Here is a 21,984-nt window from a genome sequence, read left to right as displayed (position 1 = left end):
CCTCCACTGTACCTGACATCCCTCCACTGTACCTCACATCCCTCCACTATACCTGACATCCCTCCACTGTACCTGACATCCCTCCACTGTACCTGACATCACTCCATTGTACCTGACACCCCTCCACTGTACCTGACACCCCTCCACTGTACCTGACATCCCTCCACTGTACCTGACATCCCTCCACTGTACCTGACATCCCTCCACTGTACCTGACATCACTCCACTATACCTGACATCCCTCCACTATACCTGACACCCCTCCACTGTACCTGACACCCCTCCACTGTACCTGACACCCCTCCACTGTACCTGACATCCCTCCACTGTACCTGACATCACTCCACTGTACCTGACATCCCTCCACTGTACCTGACATCACTCCACTATACCTGACATCCCTCCACTATACCTGACATCCCTCCACTATACCTGACATCCCTCCACTGTACCTGACATCCCTCCACTGTACCTGACATCCCTCCACTGTACCTGACATCCCTCCACTGTACCTGACATCCCTCCACTGTACCTGACATCCCTCCACTATACCTCAAATTCCTCCACTGTACCTGACATCCCTCCACTGTACCTGACATCACTCCACTATACCTGACATCCCTCCACTATACCTGACATCCCTCCACTGTACCTGACATCCCTCCACTATACCTCACATCACTCCACTGTACCTGACATCCCTCCACTGTACCTGACATCCCTCCACTGTACCTGACATCCCTCCACTGTATCTGACATCCCTCCACTGTATCTGACATCCCTCCACTGTACCTGACATCCCTCCACTGTACCTGACATCCCTCCACTGTACCTGACATCCCTCCACTGTACCTGACATCCCTCAACTGTACCTGACATCCCTCCACTGTACCTGACATCCCTCCACTGTACCTGACATCCCTCCACTGTACCTGACATCACTCCACTGTACCTGACATCCCTCCACTGTACCTGACATCCCTCCACTGTACCTCACATCCCTCCACTATACCTGACATCCCTCCACTGTACCTGACATCCCTCCACTATACCTCACATCACTCCACTGTACCTGACATCCCTCCACTGTACCTGACATCCCTCCACTGTACCTGACATCCCTCCACTGTACCTGACATCCCTCCACTGTACCTGACATCCCTCCACTGTATCTGACATCCCTCCACTGTATCTGACATCCCTCCACTGTACCTGACATCCCTCCACTGTACCTGACATCCCTCCACTGTACCTGACATCCCTCCACTGTACCTGACATCCCTCCACTGTACCTGACATCCCTCCATTGTACCTGACATCCCTCCACTGTACCTGACATCCCTCCACTGTACCTGACATCCCTCCACTGTATCTGACATCCCTCCACTGTACCTGACATCCCTCCACTGTACCTGACATCCCTCAACTGTACCTGACATCCCTCCACTGTACCTGACATCCCTCCACTGTACCTGACATCACTCCACTGTACCTGACATCCCTCCACTGTACCTGACATCCCTCCTCTGTACCTGACATCCCTCAACTGTACCTGACATCCCTCCACTGTACCTGACATCCCTCCACTGTACCTGACATCCCTCAACTGTACCTGACATCCCTCCACTGTACCTGACATCCCTCCACTGTACCTGACATCCCTCCACTGTACCTGACATCCCTCCACTGTACCTGACATTCCTCCTCTGTACCTGACATCCCTCAACTGTACCTGACATCCCTCCACTGTACCTGACATCCCTCCACTGTACCTGACATCCCTCCACTGTACCTGACATCCCTCCACTGTACCTGACATCCCTCCACTGTACCTGACATCCCTCCACTGTACCTGACATCCCTCCACTGTACCTGACATCACTCCACTGTACCTGACATCCCTCCACTGTACCTGACATCCCTCCACTGTACCTGACATCCCTCCACTGTACCTGACATCCCTCCACTGTACCTGACATCCCTCCACTATACCTGACATCCCTCCACTGTACCTGACATCCCTCCACTGTACCTGACATCCCTCCACTGTACCTCACATCCCTCCACTATACCTCACATCCCTCCTCCGGTTCATCATAGATGTCCCGTCTACTGCTTTCCAGGTTTGCCCTCAACACAGCTGCTCTCTCTGCTGCAGGATCTATAAAAAACAAAAGGCCCATTGGCCTTAATGGTCATATGACTATATGAAGAGCCAAGAACTATATACATAAAGCAGCAGTATGGTGGCGCAGAGAACAAATGTGTCATTTTGTATGTTGTCCAAAAAAACATTTCTGATAGTTTGAAATAAATCCCTTCAGTGGAACTATAGAAGACTGAAGTTTAAAAGGTATTTTCAAGATGGCAGCCATGATGTTCATCTTATTACAAAATGGCCACCACAGCATCCTGATTCAACTTTGAATCAGATGAAAAAATAACATTTTGTCTGCTTCTTTTTATAAACATTTCTGTGAAGTTTGCAGATGAATGCATTTGAGAAATTCAAAATGTTCAAAAGGGCCTGTTTCCAAAATGGCCCCTTCTCTGATTCAAATTTCCTGTTGGTGGTGCATTGCCCATGCCGTTGTGGTCACAAATCTATAAAGTATAAAGATTTAGGTCACTTGGTTTGTTTTTTATGGCTCCTCAAAGTTGTACCTTTCAGAAGCTGTCTAAGTGTTGATAAAATGTGCATGTTATGTAAAATATTAATGAAAATCTAATCAAATGATGGTCACCGTAAAGAATACATTCATGGCATGATTGTGACAAAAAATCATGTTTCCATCGCGCCATTTGGCTGTTTTATGGAAGAAACAATCTCAAAAATGCCATTTTCGATGATAACATTTTAGACACAAAAACTGTGTTTTTTAGAGAATACACCCTTTTATGGGCGTTGGATGCAAACCAATTTTTATCCTATTAAACAGTACGTAACATGCTATTGATGAGAGGAAAAATCATCAACATGTAAGTGGTGGAACATTTTCAAATCTTGGGTTGAATTAGCCTATGGTTGAATTACCGATTTTCGACTTTCTTTAGATAATTAACAAAAACACGAGAGTATTTGCTCGGTATGTTGAGAATATGTACACAGATATAAAAAAAAGTGAGAGAAACACTTTTTTCATAAAAAAAATCCAAGATGGCTACTTCATAAGTCCCCGTGGTTGAAGACATTGGCTGACAAATAGACAGAACAACAAACAAAACTAGATTTGATCAAGATCAAAACACGGGATTTCCAACTAGAAAATGATTGCAGACATGTTCTCGTTCTGACGAATGCTTTTGTACGTTTTACCTACGATTTCTCTTCGTTTTCTCTTCGCTTCCCTTCTTTAACCGAACGTCGAAGGTCAAGGTCAAATATGTGCATACCTTTTGTAGCCAGTCATTAATGCTTTATATGTGCCAATTATCAAGTCTGTTGGTGTCAGAGTATTGGAGGAAAAACATTTCAAGTGTAATTGTAGGATAATATTTAATTTTGGCAGTTAAATATTTTCCTATGTATTTTTTCTGAGATAAAGTTGACGTTTTGACCTGGAAACATTGGAAATATCTGTGTTTGTAAAGATTTTGGAGCAGAGAGTAATTAAGTGCATTTTTGGGGAAATTTGAATTTTGGCGGGAAAACAAACATTTTTCAAAGTGCCATTTCTACGTAGTTTTTTATCGCACGACCATAAAACTTCATTAATCATGCACTTTGCAATGCAGTCAAAAAATTAACTCATTTTGAATTTTGAATTTTTGACCTTGATTTGACCTCGCGCTTAGACCTTGACCTTGACATATTTTCTGATAACATATCACGGAGAAAAGTGAGCCCCGCCAATGAACTACAAGATGCATTGATTGTTTAAGGAAAAAAACGAACGAACAAAGAACCTGATTCAAAAGAATTTTTGTTTAATTTTTTTTTTTGATTATTTGACCTTGAATGAAGTTCAAGGTCAGTGAAAAATAACTTCTTTTGTAGCCACTCTTACGTCCTATGGTTGTGCCAAATATCAAGTCTGTATGTGTTTATATGAAGGAGCTGAACAAAATTTAGGCATTTTTGCTCGATTTTTGAATTTTGGAGGGGAAAACTTTGAAATTTTCAAAGTGCCATATCTCCGTCATTTTTTTATCCGATGATCAAAAAATTTTCAAATTCCGTCTCAGTGCATCATACTCTTTTATTTACGATGAAGAAAATTCTCAGATCGAGAAATTTTTTTTCAACATTTTCTTTATCCCATAGCGAGGTCATGACCTTGACATATTCTCTGATAAGATGGCATGGAGAAAAGTTAGCTCTGTCCCTGATCTATCTGGCACACTGAACCTGAACGCAATGGAACGATTGCGTGGTCGGCAGGCACAAAGAAAGTGAGACAAGTCAGGGTCCCAACCCTGACAGAGCCACAACGCTTTGGAGATGGGACAATAAAACAAGGAAAGTGAGACAAGAATAGCTAGCATCGAGTCAATGATTCCGTAAACGTATTGACAAAGACGAGAAGATACGGATAAATGTACAAGGCCCCACGATCAGAAAATTCAAAAGAGGACAACTTGAGATAGAACAGTATTCATGTATCAGGGTGTCCTCAGTGTAAATCTTTATATCGATACTGTTTATTTAGTCGTTAGATATCATAAAACTGTCATGAAAATATCCGCTCTGATATTCAATATAAAATTTTGTATATAATAAGCTATATAATAGGGTTTCAGACAAGGTTGTTACTCATTTCCCCTTTTCTTTCAATTTACAACCACATTCAGGCGGCGATATGAGAACGTTCCACCACATGGAATTAGCTGATTTTTGGTACAAATATGAAACAAGTAAAGCTCTATCCGATTTTGTGATGGAAATTTGCATCCAAAACTATATAACGGGAGAAAATTGCAATTTTATGGCATTTTTCTTCATAATTGTGTCTCTGCAAGTGCATTTTCATCCGAGAAAATTTTCGTTTTATGTTTTATGAATAAACACGATGTTTTGGAAATATTTATCAAAAGAAATTTATACTATGTTGCGAATTACGATTTCGAGATAACCTTCTTTTATTTAAGACCTTATGTCTTTGATGCTCAAAATGACAACTTTATAAAAATACATTTTCACTGACATTATGAAATCTGGGTGCCGGAAAGGTGTAAAATTATTCTTCGGAAAAGAAAAAAACTGTAGTTGAGCTAGATAAGAAATTATACGGGGGCAGGCTCCTATGGAGAATTAACATTACTGGAAACAGGCCCTTTGTTTTTAAGGAGGGCAGCAAATAATCAATTTCTAAATGACCTAGAAATAAACTGTGCATAATTGTGAAACATTGTTTTTGCCGTAATTGAAATAATACAGAAGGAACAAGAGTACCGCTAACGGTACATAATACGCCCGCCATGAAAATCGACGCACAGTTTATTTGAAGGAAAGAATTAACTATAAGCATGCACAATTGGGTGTTAAAAAGGAATATTAGTGGCACAAGGTAAGTACATGATTATAACATGCAGGTATAAGAGTATCCAAATGGCTTTGTGTGGGGAGTAGTAAACTTCAAGAATGATTCGCAAACCACGACCTTGAAATTCGACTTGTCTCCAGAACTTGTTGCAAGGGACAACTGTATGAAGTTTCATTGAAATTCACTGAGTACTTTGACGGGAAACCTCCAGACAATGTAAATGTTGACATACGAACAGACAAAAAGAAGAACAGAACAGACGAACAGACGGACAGGGTGACGCCAATATATGCCTTCGCGGCGGATGTATAAAAACCCCACATTGATATACATGTACTTATTTGACATGATTAACAAGGTTTGTTAGTCTTGTCTATTTATAGAAAGAGTGACCTCAATTTAGATCATAAGAGATTGAAATGCAAATTCGTTCAAGAGAACATAGTTGTGAGTAAGTGATTGAAGTTTTAGGACAATCAAATTTAATTAAAGAAGTTGGTAATAAGATTGACGACATTCACATTTTTTTAACAAGAGTAGACTAGTAGCTTGCAATGACCTCAATTTTGACCCCAGGGATTGAAACCCAGATTTGCCCAAAAGATGATGGTTATGTAGAATTCCAAGACTATGAAAAATTAATGCAGATCAAATACACTGAAAATCTCTTTATAGTAACATTGGCCTCAAGTTTGTCTCCAGTTGGGTGAAACTTGAATTCATACGAGAGATGATGGCTCTTAGTGTATTAAACTTCTGCTGAGCATGGACTTCAAAACTTTTTTTATAGTAGCAGTGACCTCAATTTTACTCCAGTGGTTGAAATGCAACTTCACACAAAAGGTGATAGTTGTAAGTAAATTATTTAATGTATGAAATTATGGGAAAATTAGATAATCAGCGAAATCAGTACAACAAAGACATCAAAAATATTTTTGAAATAACAGTGACCTCAACTTTGACTTTTGGTGGTTGAAATACCAGTTCGAACAAGAGATGTCAAATAGTTTGAGTGAACATGTTGAAAATCTATTTATAGAATCAGTGACCTCAATTTTGACATCAGATGATTGAAACACAATCACATGCGAGAAATAATGGTTGTGAGAAAGTGTATGAAGTTTCAGGACGATTGGATCATTAATGAAGTTGACAGAGGGAGAATGTTGTTTGGTTTAGTATGTACAAACCTATCCCTGCCAACTTATCACCAGGAAATAACAACACTGGACCTTCTCAAGATCACTCAAGGCACATTACAGGTAAATCTCTATGGTTGAACTGAGAAAATGTTCAAAAACATGAAAAGTTTACAGAGGATAACAGATGGTGTACTATGATGGACAAAACATGATGGCTATTAGTCAGAAGAAAGAAAAAAACAGTTTTAAAACCTGAGTAATTCAGGTGATTAAAGAAATTGCATACGTTTACTAGATTATTTCTAGGTATGACTGACCTTCTGTGTACTTGTATTCAGAGGTGATATCCTGCCAATCTCTGTCGTAACAAGGACTGCCAAACGACAGCTTCTCTTCAGGCTTACATGCAGGTCTGTTAGTACTGATGAAGAAACCCACCCTGTGTAGGAAAAATAATTGTCTCATGATATCAAATATCTATCTAGTTTTATTGTTATTATTTTGTTTTCATTTTCTTAGTTTCCACATTACATAGATATGATAGACTAGTTTTGACAACACATCTCGTAATATAATAATACTTTGCTATCAATTCACTATTTCATCCAAACCACTAAAAAACAGCTAAAACAGGAAAAACTAGAACTGTTGCCAAGATAGCTGACTAATACCCTCGCAATCTGCACAAGTCAATGGTGAATTAAAACTGATAATTAGAGGCTAACTAAGATAACCCAGTAATATAGTGACCAGTTCCCATAGCAACCATAATTTTGAGAAAAAGAAAGTGGCATGCACATCTACACATGGTCCTCTATATTTGTGTGAAGTTTCATTGAAATCGGCACTTCAGTTTAGGAGTTGTCCGCACAAACTTAAAGTTATGGTTCTTATCGGAAAACATGTTTATAGTGACCAGTTGCCATAGCAACCTTAATTTTGAGGATAAAAAAGTGAGATGTACATCTCCACTTGGTCCTCTTTATTTGTGTGAAGTTTCATTGAAATCGACCCCTCGGTTTAGGAGGAGCTGTCTGGACAAACTTAAAGTTATGGTTCTTATCGGAAAACCTGTTTATAGTGACCAGTTGCCATAGCAACCATAATTTTGAGTAAGAGAAAGTGGCATGCACATCTACACATTGTCCTCTATATTTGTGTGAAGTTTCATTGAAATCAGCCCTTCGGTTTAGGAGGAGTTGTCCGGACAAACTTAAAGTTTTGGTTCTTATCGGAAAACCTGTTTACAGTGACCAGTTGCCATAGCAACCATAATTTTGAGAAAAAGAAAATCGCATGCACATCTACACATGATCATTAATATGTGTGTGAAGTTTCATTGGAATCGGCCAATCGGTTTAGGAGGAGCTGTCCGGACAAAATACATGTATGTCTACAGACAGACGGACGGAGGGACAGCCGGACAGACGGACAACCTGATTCCAGTATACCCCTCTAACTTCATTGCGGGGGTATAATCAAACACATTCTGATCTTATTTTAGGAGGAATTTATAAAGATTAAATATTACCGTGAATTAGAACAAATTTGAGCTACATGTAGTAAATGGCAGTTATAGATAGCAAGACAAATATTTAGCATCAAAATCTCAAACATGTAACAGTTATTATGAGCTGCAGGGTCTATGCCTATTATCGTGACGAACATATTACCGTGACATAAAATGGCACACAATATTGCGAGCATTTTCTTTTTTAGCAGTTCCGTCTGCACCATGGTAAGTATTCATTCACATAAAAACGAAAGCTTCTGGTCACAGATAAATTAGTACTGGCCTTTCAATATCCTGCACCATTTTACATCACGTTGATATGTTCCTCACGATCACAGGCACACAGGCATGGACCATGTATTGTTTAAGACAATATGATTATAAACATTGTTTCTATAATATCCTACATGAAACTAGTAGTACAGTAAGCTGATCTATCTTTTTTTTTTATTCAAACATAAACAAAAATTTGATCTTTTATTTCAACAAAATCTTAGCAGCGGCTTGTGATCAAATGGGAGATCTGATCATGCACTTGTGAAATGTTAGATGTCTCCTGGAGAAGCCATACAGAATATCCCCTTGGTTATACAGGTATGTTTCAAGCATGAACAAAATAAAAATGTCAAAACACAAATCAAAATTACATAATGCAAAGTTCCTAACACTGATTTAGTTGATTCTGTAATCAACACCGATCGCCCATCACTGACCTGCTGTATGAGGATTACAGTCTATTTCAGATGAATTTACCTTTGGAGGAAGCAAGAAACTAACTATAATTAGTTTGCTTTGTTCTCCAAAACTTATATATAAGGCCTACAGAGTTGAGCATATTTGTTAAGAAAAAGTAGATATATGATAACTTGTATTAAACACCTTGTATATGTCAGATAATCAAAGCTTTATTTTAATTTCACATGAATGTGGACATGATTAGATTACACAATCTATATTGTTGTAACTGTAATATAAATCATATTAGTTCATGATATAAAATATTCCATATTTTCGAAATATGGATCACCTGATCGTACAAAATCACACAATTATACCATACAATTGGACATGTGTGATCGTACAAAATCACACAATCATACCATACAATTGGACATGTGTGATCGTACAAAATCACACAATCATACCATACAATTGGACATGTGTGATCGTACAAAATCACACAATCATACCATACAATTGGACATGTGTGATCGTACAAAATCACACAATTATACCATACAATTGGACATGTGTGATCGTACAAAATCACACAATTATACCATACAATTGGACATGTGTGATCGTACAAAATCACACAATTATACCATACAATTGGACATGTGTGATCGTACAAAATCACACAATTATACCATACAATTGGACATGTGTGATCGTACAAAATCACACAATTATACCATACAATTGGACATGTGTGATCGTACAAAATCACACAATTATACCATACAATTGGACATGTGTGATCGTACAAAATCACACAATCATACCATACAATTGGACATGTGTGATCGTACAAAATCACACAATCATACCATACAATTGGACATGTGTGATCGTACAAAATCACACAATCATACCATACAATTGGACATGTGTGATCGTACAAAATCACACAATCATACCATACAATTGGACATGTGTGATCGTACAAAATCACACAATTATACCATACAATTGGACATATGTGATCGTACAAAATCACACAATTATACCATACAATTGGACATATGTGATCGTACAAAATCACACAATCATACCATACAATTGGACATGTGTGATCGTACAAAATCACACAATCATACCATACAATTGGACATATGTGATCGTACAAAATCACACAATCATACCATACAATTGGACATATGTGATCGTACAAAATCACACAATTATACCATACAATTGGACATATGTGATCGTACAAAATCACACAATTATACCATACAATTGGACATATGTGATCGTACAAAATCACACAATTATACCATACAATTGGACATATGTGGATGTATACACAATATCCACACAAACATTTTTGGTGTGTTGTGGGATCCCACAACTGTACAACAGATAAAACAGCTACAGATCATTATAATTACGTACTCATTTTCGTGGATCACTTTTTTCATTGACCCATCTTTCTGTTGATACCAGTTAACTCTGTCTCCATTCACCTCAGCAAATATGAATTGGCCATCATATGGCAGCTGTACCTCACCTCGCTTGATGGCAAGGACAGGACAGGGGCCACAGCGATAGATATCTGAAACAACAACAATACATTACATTATCAATACCTGCCTCTTGGTTATTGAGAAGATGTCAAGGCATAATATCAAGTCCCTGGGCCTCTTGGTTATTGAGAAGAAGTCAAGGCATAATATCAAGTCCCTGGGCCTCTTGGTTATTGAGAAGAAGTCAAGGCATAATATCAAGTCCCTGGGCCTCTTGGTTATTGAGAAGAAGTCAAGGCATAATATCAAGTCCCTGGGCCTCTTGGTTATTGAGAAGTTGTTTAAAGATATTAGCCTATTTGACCGCTGCGACCTTGAATCAAGGCCAAGATTATTCATTTGAACAAACTTTGTAGCCCTTCACCCCAGCATGCTACAGACCCAATACATGTATCAACACCCTGGGCCTCTTGGTTATTGAAAAGAAGTAAAGTTGTTTAAAGGTTTTAGCCTTTTTGACCCCATGTTACATTGAATGTAAGTCAATTAATAAAGGTCAATCATTTGAACAAACCATTACCCAAAACATCTTCCCCTTCTTCATAAAGATTCCAAATCCTTTCAGTCTTTTTAGCAGCGATATAATTATGTGACTTAAAGAAAAGTTGTCAGACGTGCCATGGCATAAACACATATCTAATTACCACCACTAGCTTCCTGAGGAGTGGCGTCACAGGCCTGCCAGCCTCCGTATTCCTTGTCTGGAATATCTGGTCTTGACATCCACACATCATTCCACACATGGAAGTTCCTATACATAAAACAGATCCAAGTTAACAAACAAAAACCAATTTTGTATAACTGAGGTTTAATGTATTTCAATGTCAGTAATTTACAGGTAAATCTTCGGTTTTTTATGCTGTTCTTGCTAGCTTTGTACTCCTTATTAGGTTCCAAAATAATATTTGCACTTTTTTCGAAACTGAACTCAATTTAAGCAACTTCTATCTGTTTTATTGACCTTGAATTAACCTGATGGAAATTAAGTAACACTTTAACCTCACTTCGGCTCCTTTAGAGAGGCAACAAATTGTCTTTTCTAAATTTACTGTCTATCAGTATTGCATCAAATCAATTAAGAAATGGAGCATTTGAGTCTATAGATATTTTATTTCCTAAATTTCCTTTGTATTTACCAAACAGAATCGCAGCAGAGTTCTTCTACCCTTTCTCCATCCATATCATAGACTGTGTCAATAGTCATACTGCCATCAGTATCGTGGGCTGAGGCAAAGTTGGTTACACTCCTGGCAGGTATTCCAAGGGCACGACAGCCTATACAGAAAATATTAATACATACACTCAATTAACATCACAAAACAAAAGGTCTTGGAGGAATCTTTAATTGTACTATGGAAAACTGATCTTTTCTCATCTTTTTCCACTTTATCCTCATCTAAAAATAACTTTCTGATAAATATCAACAAAAAACTTGCATCTGCCATGGATCAGAATTCAGAATTGAATGAGAACAACTAAGGACCAGGTAAAAGATATATCCTTCAAGTGAAGCGGAACTGGACTGAGATGAATGCCTGCGACTAGGTAGCTCATCAATAGGTAGAGCATCCGGCTAGAGCATCCGGCTAGTGTACAGTAAACATTGTACTGTATATTGAGTATGTACCTCAGTACCTGTACAGTAAACATTGTACTGTATATTGAGTATGTACCTCAGTACCTGTACAGTAAACATTGTACTGTATATTGAGTATGTACCTCAGTACCTGTACAGTAAACATTGTACTGTATATTGAGTACGTACCTCAGTACCTGTACAGTAAACATCGTACTGTATATTGAGTATGTACCTCAGTACCTGTACAGTAAACATCGTACTGTATATTGAGTATGTACCTCAGTACCTGTACAGTTAGCATCGTACTGTATATTGAGTATGTACCTCAGTACCTGTACAGTAAACATTGTACTGTATATTGAGTACGTACCTCAGTACCTGTACAGTAAACATTGTACTGTATATTGAGTATGTACCTCAGTACCTGTACAGTAAACATCGTACTGTATATTGAGTATGTACCTCAGTACCTGTACAGTAAACACCTTGCTGCATATCTAAATATCACAGCACACATTGTATTGTTATAAAACAGGATGTTGCCTTTTGGTTTCAGTGAACAAAAAGTTATAAATATGGGTGAGCAGAGGGCCATGGCATCTCTGTGTGGTACCAGCCAGATTATTACACTCTCTCAGAGAATGTTGTGTATACCAGATCATTGGTTTATTTAGGTTACACTCATAAGCTTCCAGTTTGTGAAGCTTGGTCTCTGTGAGTTATCTGTTATTTTCTTATTGGTCAGTTAAGAAATGCTTAGAGCTATGAGTTGTCCATAGTTTATACCAGTTGATGATAATGAGTAAAGGATGAGATAATGTTCAACAGAGTAGGTTGTCTCCCTTTAATTGAAAGTCTGTATTTAAGTCTGTACTGCACAGGACCTTTCTCTCTTTTAAAATACAAAAAAAATCTACATGCAAAGCCTTGTACATGTGTACTTAATGCTGAGGTTATATCTGGTGGTCAAATACATTGTCAGTGCCATTTTAAGGTTACATAACAATTGCCATTAAGTTCTTCACAACTAATATTGTATTGTTATATTTTGTATTGTTTTGTAGCCAATCAACAATTTGAGTCATGAATGAATGCCCACAATGCGTTCACATGTATACATAAACCCACAATGTGTTCGCATACATTAAGTTATGAACTTGATGCACCGAAAAGTCAATATAAACAGGTTGACATACATGTACATTTTTTAACCTGCAAAATAATCAGGGATTGCCTTTTTTGCATATTCTACAAAAATGTCAATTGGACAAGTTATTCTGGTTAGACCATAATAAGCAAAATTTAAATAATTTGAGCACTTGTCTGGTTGTGAACAATACATACATGTTGTCATGACGCCTGAGAATACCCAGCACTGGCCGAAATTCACAGGCTCCTTCGTATTGTAGTACTCCTTCAGGATAGCCACGCTCCCCGCCCACTGGTAGGGTTTGGTTCCACCATCATAATCTCCCGACCAGTTCCCCGTCAATATACCATTGTTATCAATGGAATTAACCTGAAAATCCCATTGTTCTACCATTAGTTATAGTTCAGTACTGTGATCTTAAACATTCCAGATTCTCACTTTACCTCTACAAGAAATCCCTGTTAGAGATCACGGCAAACCAGGTGTTTTTTTCAAAGTAAATAAATGGCATTAATTTATTGATGTTATTTGCAAATTGTGAAATAACTTATGTAAGGATGTCAATGTGGCATTTCAGTCAGTGAAAAAACACATCTAGACCACCACAGTCAGGATACAGACATTACCACCACAGTCGGGATACAGACATTACCACCACAGTCAGGATACAGACATGACCACCACAGTCAGGATACAGACATTACCGCGACAGTCGGGATACAGACATTACCACCACAGTCGGGATACAGACATTACCACCACAGTCAGGATACAGACATGACCACCACAGTCAGGATACAGACATTACCACCACAGTCAGGATACAGACATTACCACCACAGTCGGGATACAGACATTACCACCACAGTCGGGATACAGACATAACCACCACAGTCAGGATACAGATAATACCACCACAGTCAGGATACAGACATTACCACCACAGTCAGGATACAGACATGACCACCACAGTCAGGATACAGACATTACCACCACAGTCGGGATACAGACATTACCACCACAGTCGGGATACAGACATTACCACCACAGTCAGGATACAGACATTACCACCACAGTCAGGATACAGACATGACCACCACAGTCAGGATACAGACATTACCACCACAGTCGGGATACAGACATTACCACCACAGTCGGGATACAGACATTATCACCACAGTCAGGATACAGACATTACCACCACAGTCAGGATACAGACATTACCACGACAGTCGGGATACAGACATTACCACCACAATCAGGATACAGACATTACCACCACAGTCGGGATACAGACATTACCACCACAGTCGGGATACAGACATTACCACCACAATCAGGATACAGACATTACCACCACAGTCAGGATACAGACATTACCACCACAGTCGGGATACAGACATTACCACCACAATCAGGATACAGACATTATTACCACGACAGTCGGGATACAGACATTACCACGACAGTCGGGATACAGACATTACCACGACAGTCGGGATACAGACATTACCACGACAGTCGGGATACAGACATTACCACCACAGTCGGGATACAGACATTACCACCACAGTCGGGATACAGACATTACCACCACAGTCGGGATACAGACATTACCACCACAGTCGGGATACAGACATTACCACCACAGTCAGGATACAGACATTATTACCACCACAGTCAGGATACAGATATTACCACCACAGTCGGGATACAGACATTACCACCACAGTCAGGATACAGACATTACCACCACAGTCAGGATACAGACATTATTACCACCACAGTCGGGATACAGACATTACCACCACAGTCTGGATACAGACATTACCACGACAGTCGGGATACAGACATTACCACCACAGTTAGGATACAGACATTACCACCACAGTCAGGATACCGACATGACCACCACAGTCAGGATACAGACATTACCACCTCAGTCGGGATACAGACATTACCACCACAGTCGGGATACAGACATTACCACCACAGTCGGGATACAGACATTACCACCACAGTCGGGATACAGACATTACCACCACAATCAGGATACAGACATTACCACCACAGTCGGGATACAGACATTACCACCACAGTCGGGATACAGACATTACCACCACAGTCAGGATACAGACATTACCACCACAGTCAGGATACAGACATTACCACCACAGTCAGGATACAGACATTACCACCACAGTCGGGATACAGACATTACCACCACAGTCGGGATACAGACATTAGTATCAGAGTTTCAGAAAAGCCTTTATTCAAACACCTTTTCTACATCGTTAGAATGTTTCCCTATATTGCCCAGACCTACTGATTAATTATTATAAGATCTAGAAACTGAAGCTATAATACTTATAATGGTTAAATATGAACTAAATGTGATGAGGAGCCAGGTTAACATGCTTGTACACAAGCTTTTTATCTGATATACCCACTCACTGTCTCATACACATCAGACAAAGAGATTACGATACTCAAACCCCAATAATAAAGATGATGACACTATAAGGGATCCATACGGTACAATGTAATATTTTAATTAATCTCGTCGGTGTGACCTTTTACAAGTCAATCAGATGTATGTCATGTTAATTTTTTATACTTACTAAAGAGCTCAGGTTCCGAACAATTTTCACAGGGTTGCCTCGATCTTTAAAAGCAATGCCCTTTCTGTCTAACAAGCTGAGCACACAGTCCAGTACTGGGCTGTCAAACTAAAATAAAGTTATAATTAGTCTAAGGTGACATGTAATCTGTATTTTTCTCACTAAGTCTTACAACCAAAGGATGGTCATCACACTGAAGTCTTACAAAGGATGGTCATCACACTGAAGTCTTATAACCAAAGGATGGTCATCACACTGAAGTCTTACAACCAAAGGATGATCATCACACTGAAGTCTTACAAAGGATGATCATCACACTGAAGTCTTACAAAGGATGATCATCACACTGAAATCTTACAACCAAAGGATGATCATCACACTGAAGTCTTACAAAGGATGATCATCACACTGAAGTCTTACAACCAAAGGATGATCATCACACTGAAGTCTTACAACCAAAGGATGATCATCACACTGAAGTCTTAAAACCAAAGGATGATCATCACACTGAAGTCTTACAAAGGATGATCATCACACTGAAGTCTTACAACCAAAGGATGGTCATCACACTGAAGTCTTACAAAGGATGGTCATCACACTGAAGTCTTACAACCAAAGGATGATCATCATAGTAATTACTGAAGTCTTACAACCAAAGGATGATCACCACACTGAAGTCTTACAACCAAAGGATGATCATCATACTGAAGTCTTACAACCAAAGGATGGATCACCACACTGAAGTCTTACAACCAAAGGATGATCATCACACTGAAGTCTTACAACCAAAGGATGATCACCACACTGAAGTCTTACAACCAAAGGATGATCATCACACTGAAGTCTTACAACCAAAGGATGGTCATCACACTGAAGTCTTACAACCAAGGATGATCATCACACTGAAGTCTTACAAACCAAAGGATGATCATCACACTAAGTCTTACAACCAAAGGATGGTCATCACACTGAAGTCTTACAAAGGATGGTCATCACACTGAAGTCTTACAAAGGATGGTCATCACACTGAAGTCTTACAAAGGATGGTCATCACACTGAAGTCTTACAAAGGATGGTCATCACACTGAAGTCTTACAACCAAAGAATGATCATCACACTGAAGTCTTACAACCAAAGAATGATCATCACACTGAAGTCTTACAACCAAAGGATGGTCATCACACTGAAGTCTTACAACCAAAGAATGATCATCACACTGAAGTCTTACAAAGGATGGTCATCACACTGAAGTCTTACAACCAAAGGATGATCATCACACTGAAGTCTTACAAAGGATGGTCATCACACTGAAGTCTTACAACCAAAGGATGGTCATCACACTGAAGTCTTACAACCAAAGGATGATCATCACACTGAAGTCTTACAAAGGATGGTCATCACACTGAAGTCTTACAACCAAAGGATGATCATCATACTGAAGTCTTACAACCAAAGGATGATCATCACACTAAGTCTTACAACCAAAGGATGATCATCACACTGAAGTCTTACAAAGGATGATCATCACACTGAAATCTTACAAAGAATGATCATCACACTGAAGTCTTACAACCAAAGGATGATCATCACACTGAAGTCTTACAACCAAAGGATGATCATCACACTGAAGTCTTACAACCAAAGGATGATCATCACACTGAAATCTTACAAAGAATGATCATCACACTGAAGTCTTACAACCAAAGGATGATCGTCACACTGAAGTCTTACAAAGGATGATCATCACACTGAAGTCTTACAACCAAAAAATGATCATCACACTGAAGTCTTACAACCAAAGAGTACTGTACACTGGTAGAGTACTGTACAGTGGTAGAGTACTGTACTGTTGTAGAGTACTGTACAGTGGTAGAGTAATGTACAGTGGTAGATTACTGTACAGTGGTAGAGTATTGTATTGTGGTAGAGTGCTGTACAGTGGTAGAGTATTGTACAGTGGTAGAGTACTGTACAGTGGTAGAGTACTGTATTGTGGTAGAGTACTGTGGTAGAGTACTGTACAGTGGTAGAGTACTGTACAGTTGTAGAGTACTGTACAGTGGTAGAGTACTGTACAGTGGTAGAGTACTGAGGTAGAGTACTGTATTGTGGTAGAGTACTGTACAGTGGTAGAGTACTGTACTGTGGTAGAGCACTGTATTGTGGTAGAGTATTGTACAGTGGTAGAGTACTGTACAGTGGTAGAGTATTGTACAGTGGTAGAGTACTATACAGTGGTAGAGTACTGTACAGTGGTAGAGTACTGTACAGTGGTAGAGTACTGTATTGTGGTAGAGTACTGTACTGTGGTAGAGTACTGTATTGTGGTAGAGTACTGTGGTAGAGTACTGTACAGTGGTAGATTACTGTACAGTGGTAGAGTACTGTACTGTGGTAGAGTATTGTACAGTGGTAGAGTACTGTACTGTGGTAGAGTACTGTAAATTGGTAGAGTGCTGTACAGTGGTAGAGTACTGTATTGTGGTAGAGTACTGTACAGTGGTAGAGTACTGTACAGTGGTAGAGTACTGTACAGTGGTAGAGTACTGTACAGTGGTAGAGTAGTGTACAGTTGTAGATTACTGTACAGTGGTAGAGTACTGTACTGTGGTAGAGTACTGTACAGTGGTAGAGTACTGTATTGTGGTAGAGTACTGTACAGTGGTAGAGTACTGTACAGTGGTAGAGTACTGTACTTGTGGTAGAGTACTGTACGGTGGTAGAGTACTGTACAGTGGTAGAGTACTGTATTGTGGTAGAGTACTGTACTGTTGGTAGAGTACTGTACAGTGGTAGAGTACTGTATTGTGGTAGAGTACTGTACAGTGGTAGAGTATTGTACTGTGGTAGAGTACTGTATCGTGGTAGAGTACTGTACAGTGGTAGAGTACTGTACTGTGGTAGAGTACTGTACAGTGGTAGAGTATTGTACTGTGGTAGAGTACTGTACAGTGGTAGAGTGAGTACTGTGGTAGAGTACTGTACAGTGGTAGAGTACTGTACAGTGCACGTGGTAGAGTATTGTACTGTGGTAGAGTACTGTACAGTGGTAGAGTACTGTACAGTGGTAGAGTATTGTATAGTGGTAGAGTACTGTACAGTGGTAGAGTACTGTATAGTGGTAGAGTACTGTACAGTGGTAGAGTACTGTATAGTGGTAGAGTACTGTACAGTGGTAGAGTATTGTACAGTGGTAGAGTACTGTACAGTGATAGAGTACTGTATTGTGGTAGAGTACTGTACAGTGGTAGAGTACTGTACAGTGGTAGAGTATTGTACAGTGGTAGATTACTGTACAGTGGTAGAGTGAGTACTGTGGTAGGGTACTGTACAGTGGTAAAGTATTGTATTGTGGTAGAGTACTGTACAGTGGTAGAGTACTGTATTGTGGTAGAGTACTGTACAGTGGTAGAGTACTGTACTGTGGTAGAGTATTGTACAGTGGTAGATTACTGTACAGTGGTAGAGTATTGTACAGTGGTAGAGTACTGTACAGTGGTAGAGTACTGTACAGTGGTAGAGTACTGTACAGTGGTAGATTACTGTACAGTGGTAGAGTATTGTACAGTGGGAGATTACTGTACAGTGGTAGAGTGAGTACTGTGGTAGAGTATTGTACAGTGGTAGAGTATTGTACAGTGGTAGAGTACTGTACAGTGGTAGAGTACTGTATTGTGGTAGAGTACTGTACTGTGGTAGAGTATTGTACAGTGGTAGAGTATTGTACTGTGGTAGAGTACTGTACAGTGGTAGAGTTTTCTGCTGTACAACATTAATATTTAACTTATTAATATAGTCATGCTAATTAGCATGGTATTTTGAATCATATTGAAATGACCCATCAAAATAACTTTCAGTCATCTTTCTTCTAGTTCACTTAGTTTTTCAATGCATCTTTTTAATGCTGTGCATACCAATTGTTCTATTTGAATGAACTCACAGGTACCTAGTAATTACGTACTAGCATAGGTAATAGGAGTGAGTTGTTAATTAATTGGTCTTGTTTGCATTTGATCTAGACTATGATTAGAACATTGTTTTCACTAGACAGATAGTTGTCCAGTAACTGTAGTTACACTGTATCTCTTGATGTAAGACTAAAACATGGATGAATTGTGAAATGACATCTCAGAACAGGTCAGGATATTTATCTATTATCAGAATAATTTAACATTCCAACAATTATTTCTCATTTGATTAACATGTACTTTAAGATTGTGTAATGTTGTTGAGTTATATTTTCACAGAGTAACAATATGGTACTGACACTTTAATGATATTGCTTAATAAAGTAACATTGAAGAAGCAATGTTTTCAGTTGAGAAATTTTGTTGTGATTTGTCTCCTCACCTGGCCAAAATTCCAGCTTCTGCCACGGACAGATCTCTTACTTCCACAGTAAATCTTGCCAGATTCATTTAAAACATATTCTTCCAGCAACTGATTGTCATGATGGTACACCTGGTCATCTGTTAAAAAAACACCTTATGTGGTCATCTGTTCAAAAAACCACCTGATATGGTCATCTGTTAAAATAACCACCCTATATGGTCATCTGTTCAAAAAAATACCTTATATGGTCATCTGTTCAAAAAACCACCTTATATGGTCATCTGTTAAAATAACCACCTTATATGGTCATCTGTTAAAAAAAAACACCTTATATGGCCTCTGTGCAAAAAAAACACCTTATATGGTCATCTGTTCAAAAAACCACCTTATATGGTCATCTGTTCAAAAAACCTTCTTATATGGTCATCTGTTCGAAAAAAACACAACACACAGCTAACTAGTCATCTGTTCAAAGAACACCTAATATGGTAATTGGTTAAAAAAAACACCATAACTGCTCATTTGTTCAAACAAGAGGCCAATGGGCCTTAATGGTCATCTGACAAAGACCATTCTAGTTATATGTACATTGTCACATGAAAAGATGTAAAATGTGACCTTGAACATTGGTCAGTTGAATACTGGTGTTATTCTTAATAAACTAAGCTTCCTGACTCTTTGATATGGGGCCCTGAAAATGGTGCTAAATACTTATTTTAGTAAGTGACCTTCACATTTGCCCTAACACAATCCCACTCTATATAATATTTTCTAACTAGAGTTGTATCCCAAGGGATAACTTATACCCCCCGTGGGCGTAAAAAAAAAAGTCAGGATACACAACTACATGTTGTACTGATTATACATGCCAAGTTTTGTTGAAATCGGAACAGTACTTTAGTAGGAGTTGTCCGGATAAGATTATGGGACCACGGACGGACAGACGGACTGGCTGATTCCAGTATATGGTCCCTAACTTTGTTACGGGGGGTATACAAACACTATAAACCATCATCTCTTCAATGCAACACTTTTTATGGTCATTTGTCCAATGCAACTCCTTACATGGTCATTTGTTCAATATAACATCTGATGTTATCTGTTTAATTTACCACCTTATATGGTCATCTGTCCAATGTAACACCTTATATGGTCATCTGTCCTATGTAACACCTTATATGGTCATCTGTCCTATGTAACACCTTATGTGGTCATCTGTCCTATTTAACACCTTATATGGTCATCTGTCAAATGTAACATCTTAAATGGTCATCTGTCCTATGTAACACCTTATATGGTCATCTGTCCTATGTAACACCTTATATGGTCATCTGTCCAATGTAACATCTTCTATGATCATCTGTCTAATGTAACACCTTATATGGTCATCTGTCAATCACTTTAAATATCCCTCTACAGTGTGACCACTCACCTTTACACCAGGGGTTGAACAGTATGTAGATGAGCTGTGAATGACTGTAAACTTTGCACACCCCTGGCTTGTCACGGTTGGTCGACTTGCTGAAGGCTCTCACCTGAAAGCTCCATTTGCCTACATAACAGTTGGGGGGAGTGAAGATATTGAGATTGACTGTGTTCCCTTTTTTCTCCTTTATGGCAGCACCCCATTTACCAGGCAAGTCTTCCTTGGAGAGAATGATCTCCACTTTGGTTCCATTTGTGCTTGATGGCAATTTACCTGATGAATATTACAGTAAGAAAGTATTAAACTGATGTGATGATATCGACACACAGCTGCATGGGTAGGCATTGTAAATGGTATATTTAGCAGCAAATTTATTTTGATGTGCCTTTGGAGCTTACTGTAACGTGATGAATAAAAGAATATTACTATGTTATTCCCTAAGTATTTTGTTCCCCATTCTATAGCTTGAAGGTGAGCTGGGAATGCAAA

General features: G+C 39.1%; 1 protein-coding gene across 3 annotated transcripts in view; it reads right to left on the bottom strand.

The window, feature by feature from the left end:
- LOC117337355 (hemocyte protein-glutamine gamma-glutamyltransferase-like) overlaps positions 1-21,984 on the bottom strand; it is a 54,244-nt gene that overhangs the window by 14,005 nt on the left and 18,255 nt on the right. For all 3 annotated transcript variants that reach the window (XM_033898314.1, XM_033898312.1, XM_033898313.1), the window contains 9 exons: positions 21,502-21,768; positions 20,088-20,206; positions 15,738-15,845; positions 13,311-13,485; positions 11,524-11,662; positions 11,032-11,138; positions 10,257-10,416; positions 6,943-7,064; positions 2,073-2,161 (listed from right to left, as the gene is read on the bottom strand). In XM_033898314.1, coding sequence (XP_033754205.1) covers positions 2,073-2,161; positions 6,943-7,064; positions 10,257-10,416; positions 11,032-11,138; positions 11,524-11,662; positions 13,311-13,485; positions 15,738-15,845; positions 20,088-20,206; positions 21,502-21,768 — 1,286 coding nt within the window. The remainder of the gene's footprint in view (positions 1-2,072; positions 2,162-6,942; positions 7,065-10,256; positions 10,417-11,031; positions 11,139-11,523; positions 11,663-13,310; positions 13,486-15,737; positions 15,846-20,087; positions 20,207-21,501; positions 21,769-21,984) is intronic.

This window comes from Pecten maximus, chromosome 11 (genome assembly GCF_902652985.1).
Source record: "Pecten maximus chromosome 11, xPecMax1.1, whole genome shotgun sequence".
Lineage (NCBI taxonomy): Eukaryota > Metazoa > Mollusca > Bivalvia > Pectinida > Pectinidae > Pecten > Pecten maximus.
Note: the sequence above shows the minus strand (reverse complement) of the source record. Positions and strands in the feature narration are given on the sequence as shown.